General features: G+C 41.6%; 1 protein-coding gene across 4 annotated transcripts; it reads right to left on the bottom strand.

The window, feature by feature from the left end:
* Positions 1-755: 755 nt before the first annotated feature.
* Positions 756-4,929, bottom strand: s1pr3a (sphingosine-1-phosphate receptor 3a). Of its 4 annotated transcripts, XR_013815859.1 has the most exons (3): positions 4,571-4,873; positions 1,414-3,657; positions 756-1,085 (listed from the first exon to the last, which is right to left on the bottom strand). XR_013815859.1 is itself a non-coding variant. In XM_079807927.1 (2 exons), exon 2 carries the CDS (start codon positions 3,544-3,546, stop codon positions 2,359-2,361), a length of 1,188 nt encoding a protein of 395 aa, XP_079664053.1. In that variant the 5' UTR covers positions 3,547-3,657; positions 4,571-4,873; the 3' UTR covers positions 756-2,358. The 4 variants fall into 4 exon arrangements, 3 of the variants coding, with proteins under 3 accessions (XP_079664053.1, XP_079664055.1, XP_079664054.1); XM_079807927.1 differs by having other exon boundaries at positions 756-3,657; XM_079807929.1 differs by having other exon boundaries at positions 762-3,657; positions 4,813-4,929.
* Between the last annotated feature and the right edge of the window lie 259 nt (positions 4,930-5,188).

The following is a 5,188-nucleotide window of genomic DNA, read 5'->3' as shown; positions in this document are numbered from 1 at the left end:
TCCATTCATACTACCCGTATTCATACTATATAGAACATACTTTTTTAACGGTCGTGAAGTACGTTCTAATTCAAATGTAGTATATACTCACATAGTACGCGATTTCGGACGCAGCCTAACACAAACTTGTGACCGCCATTTTTGAAATAGCAACCAATCGAGCTAATAGCTGCTCGCTTGTAATCTCGTCCATACAAATTATGGCGAGCTGCACGAATGCATTGGATTCGCTGTGTTTTGATGCCGATGTAGGATCACAAAGTCATGTGGATCAATAGTAACGCAACGTTGGCCATTATTGATGGAAGGCGCTGTCAGTCGAACCAACTCCGAACTGGCACTAGCACTGGCTCTGAACTAGCACCTGGTTCATTCTGGTGGAAAATGGGTATAACTAAGCTTACACTACGCCTACATTCCTTCATTCGCCGGAACCCAACTCTCTCGTGAACATGCGGATGGCCGTTACCGGAAGTCAGTGATTGCACTTTATAAAGTTATAATTATGGATATTTTTCTTCAGAAGACCTTTATTAACCCCCTGGAGCTGTATGAATTACTTTCATAATGGATGGAATGTGCTTTTTTGGCCTTCAAATTTTTTTTACCAATCACTCCCATTATAAAGCTTGGATTTTTTTAATATAACTAATTGTGTTCATCTGAAAAAAGAATGTCATATACACCTAGGATGGCTTGATGGGCGAACTATCCCTTTAAAACAAAAAATTATGGTTACAGTGAAGCACTTGAATGGGGTTCATCTTTGGAGGGTTTTAATACAGAAATATAAAGCTTTTCATTTTATAAAAGCACTTACATGAATTCTTCTGTTCCCGTTTTTTATTATTAGAGCTGTAAAGTTGTCAGTTTGTTTTACTGTCATGGCAACAAACCACACTAAAAAGGTTAGTAAGCGATTATTTCACACTAAAATGTTCTTGTTTGTGTTGTGGCAGTAATATTGAAACGGTAAGTATTTTAATGTTTACTGAATGGCTCCCTTCACTTCCATTGCGAGTGTCTCATAGTAAACCAGGTTTTGTCTCAAAATTAACATTATGCCACAAGTGCTGTCGACTGAACTTAAAGGGATGGTTCACCCCCCCCCCCAAAAAAAATTGTCATTACTTATTCACCCTCAAGTTGTTCCAAACCTGTATGCGTTTCTTCCTTCTGTTGAACACAAAATAAGATATTTTGAAGAATGTTTGTAAGCAAACAGTTGACGGTAGCCATTTACTTTCATAATTGAAATAAAAATACTATGGAAGTCAATGGGTGTCGCTTACCCACATTCTTTAAAATATCTTCTTTTGTGATCAACAGAAGAAAGAAACTCGTACAGGTTTGCAAAGACATAAGGGTGAGTAAATGACAATTTTCATTTTTGGGCAAACTATCCCTTTAAACTTTAAAGCAAGCTGGTATGGTTAGTATTTACTGCTCAAAGATTGGTGCCATTGATCATGATTTTTACAGGAAAAGCCATTTGAAAAGAGCCTACCATGATGTATCTACCAAGCGACTGTAAATTATAGTGCTCGACTGTATTCATAGACAAAATGTGAGGCCATTACCTTCACAAATGCTCTGTGGTGCAGTCCATTTGAACGTGATACTACAGCTCCCTCTAGTGGTCATATGCAATCTCAACATTAGATTGACCGTTTTCTTCACTCTAACATGCATAAAACTGTCAAAAAAGAGTTTATATAAGTTAGCAAGTACAACAACAAAAAAATCAAGACATTCACAACAACACCTCATCTTACATTCTGCCATCTAAACCGTTCCACAGAATATTAACCTTAAACATCCAGTCTTCTTTAAAACACTCAATTTGTTACATAGTTTGTGTGATAAGTAAGAATAGCAAACTATTCAAAATTGTTTTTGTCTAGTAATGAACTGTGAGAATATGTTAAAGGTCAGTCTTACACACCGAGTACCATAATAATACATATAATACTGTTAAGGCGTTTTCCTTCATGAAAAGCTAATATACCGTTTTTACAAATTGGGTTATTCTGATAGAAAAGATTGCACACCTAAGCTTTTTCGAGTGATTACATTCTGTAGTGGCTCTGTTATGTGCTCATAGCACATGCTCCGTTTCATAAATATTAATACATGTAGAAGTAAATTCAGTTAGTGTATCCTTTGTTCAGCATTTGTTCAATCAAACGAGTCCGTTGTACCTTTTTAAATCTCATTGTCTTTTGTATGAAAGCAAATGCAAGTTTTGTAATCCTCAGAGAGCTGAAGAACAGTACATAATTACACAGGAACCGTGGCCAAACATCTTGGGAAATAACAAAGTCCCGCTCATTTGTGCTGACTCCCGTAGTGTCGCTTTCAAAACTTCCCTAAAGAGGGAAGCGCGCCAGCTTTAACCAGCACCGCAGACAGTAGGTCACCTGGCCCCGAGTGGTGTGTGACCGCTGGAGTCGAAGTGTCCCCATGGTGGGAGTTTGACGGGGTGGGAACTTTACTTCGCATCAGGGAGGACTTAGCTGCACCTGCCCCGGCCATGCTCGATTTGCTGTTCTCCGCGGTTCCAATAACTATTCCTGGGAGCGCCGCCCCTGCCACCGTAGGCATGGAGTCCAATGCCGTCTCGCAGCAGCAACAGCACAGCACGCGCAGGAAAGCGGTCCGCATCTCACGGCTGGAAAACGTGTAGATGAGCGGGTTGAGAGCCGAGTTGAGCACGGCCAGAGCGATGAACCAGTCCACCTTGTACAGAACCGGGCACCGCTCTGGACTGCATCCCACATCCAGCAGCAGTAGTAGAAAAAGAGGAGCCCAACAGGCCACAAAAACCCCCAGGACTATAACTACCGTGCGCAAAAGTGCGAGCGAGCGATCCGACGGGCGGGAACTCACCCTACGCCCGCTGGACGTCACAAGCTGGTAGATGCGCACGTAGAGCACCACGATTGCCGCTAGCAGGGCCGTGAAGACACTGATGCAGAAGGCTATGTAGCTTTTGTCGTACAGCGGTAGGACAGTGGAGCAGGTGTGGACTCGGCCCAAACAGTTCCAGCCGAGGCTGGGCAAGGCGCTCAGCAGGACCGAAACGGCCCAGCAGGCTCCCAGGAGAGCTAGTAACCTCCCCCTCCCTGCGGTCTCACATGGCCGCAAGCGAACCATCGTCATGTGGCGCTCGATCCCAATAGCGAGCAAGCTGAAGGTCGAAGCGCTAAGTGCCACAAACATGCTCCCCTCTCGCAGCAGCCACTGCCCAGGACTGAGGAAATACGTATTGCTGCCGGAGGTGAAGATGTTGACCACGTACGCCACTCCAGCTAACAAGTCCGAAAGTGCCAGGTTGCCGATAAGAAAGTACATGCGGCTGTGGAACCGCTTGTTGCGCCATAGTGCCAGTAGTACAGTGATGTTCTCCAACACGATCAGAGTGCAGACGCAAATCAGGAAGGCTTTCTTGCATGTAGCGTCGTCTTTTGGTCTTCCCCACTTCCCTGAATGGTTGTAGTGGCTAACTATAATTTCATTCATTCCAGGTTCAACCTCGTCACCCATTTTTTTTCACACACTCCCCGCTCTTTTGAACAGCAGATGGCGTTTATGAGCAGCTTCCAGTGGGAAAGTTGGAAAAGGGATCCACCACTTCACACATGATTCTTGTAGGACCTAATAACAAAAACAGGGCAAAGAAAAAGTCACCTGACTTGCCAACAGTTAGTGAGTTAATGTGGTTTAATATGCCTATAGGAAACTATGTAAACAAGCCTAAGATGGTTTGCTAGTTTTAGCTAGTTAATTTGTGTTTTAGGTAGTTTAAGCAGCATGACCAGCAGAAAGTTGTCCCGAATTCTTCTAAAACAAGCCAAAACACCAATTTGGGAGACCAACGAACAAGCTTAGGCTAATTTAAGATTTATTTTGTTATTGTTTTTAAGAAAAAATGGTGGTTTGACTTTGTATAGGCTTTGATTATCTCAAAAAACAGTTTTGAAGGATACATGAAAGTATAAAGCTTTTCAGACGTCTGGTCTGTGTGCTATCTATCTGTCTGTCTTATCTTATATTAGGCTATATTATACTTTTTTCAGTATGTGTTCTTGTTTACTTGATTAACTTTTAAACTTTGTCACCACAGAATTCATTTTTAAGTTAACCATTATTTTACCATCCGACATATCACCATGAAATTATACCTTTAGGCTTTCTTTGTATAATATTCGGTGTGGTCTTGTGTTCATTTTTTGTCATCATACAAGCTATTCTATATTTTTTTTTAAAGCATTGCTACACTTAGCCTACGCTATTTTACCAAAATACAAAAACATAGATAGCAATAGTTTTCAAAATGGCATAACGTTCTTTTATATTCGTTCGGTGATTTTGGTAGCCTATTCGTCGCTATCTTCATAAAAGCCAGTAGCTAAACAAAAAGCTTATTATTCAAATTTAATTTAATGTGAGTTTTCAGTGGTTTGATGCTTAAGAAATCAATAACGTTATGTGTACGATGCCAAAAAGACAGCTTTCCTTTAGGCTAACTTTTAAGACCATAACATTTCAAGTGATGAAACAGACTTACCGGTTATTTACCTGAAAGATGCACCTACATCTTGGGTTACTGCTGGTTAATAAATAATGCAATTTTATGGAGACTTCTAACATGTAGGCTCAACGATCAGACGTGTGGAGTTGTTAGTCCTTGAAGCAATTTATCCGCTTTTCCCAATTCGCAACGGTTTACATCTGTGTTTTTAACTATATCCAGGTTTTTTTGGACCCAAATAGAAGTGCTGACAGATTATTAATGGAAAAATAATTCACCTGCGAGTTCTGTTCCTAAACTCTAAACTCCTTTCCTCAACATTCCCTCTCCTCTCATTCTGGGCGGGACCTCAACACTTCGGGTTTTTTTTCCTCCAGGCAGCGAATGGACGTTCCGTCGTGTGTTTGGATAGTTCAGAATTTGAGTTTGTTTGGAAAGGGCGCGCGCGCTAATATCAGACAGGGATGATGAAACGCGCACGTGCGCGTGCATCCTCTTCTTGTGGTTTTATTTTGACGCCTGTCATTACACTGGCATCCCACGAACTGAGGGAAATTACTGGGTTAAGTCACGCAGCATGACATAACCCCATACAAGTCGTCGTAATGATGACCTATGGCACCTGACTTGAGCGCAAAGGAGTGTTTTACACGC

This window comes from Gobio gobio (assembly GCF_949357685.1).
Source record: "Gobio gobio genome assembly, chromosome: 24".
Classification (NCBI taxonomy): Eukaryota; Metazoa; Chordata; class Actinopteri; order Cypriniformes; family Gobionidae; genus Gobio; species Gobio gobio.
The sequence above is the reverse complement of the archived record's forward strand: the minus strand, read 5'-3'. Positions and strand labels throughout refer to the sequence as shown.

Coding starts and splice junctions, on each gene's coding strand:
- s1pr3a (XM_079807929.1), bottom strand. CDS start 3,546: ATGGGTGACGAGGTTGAACCTGGAATGAATGAAATTATAGTTAGCCAC.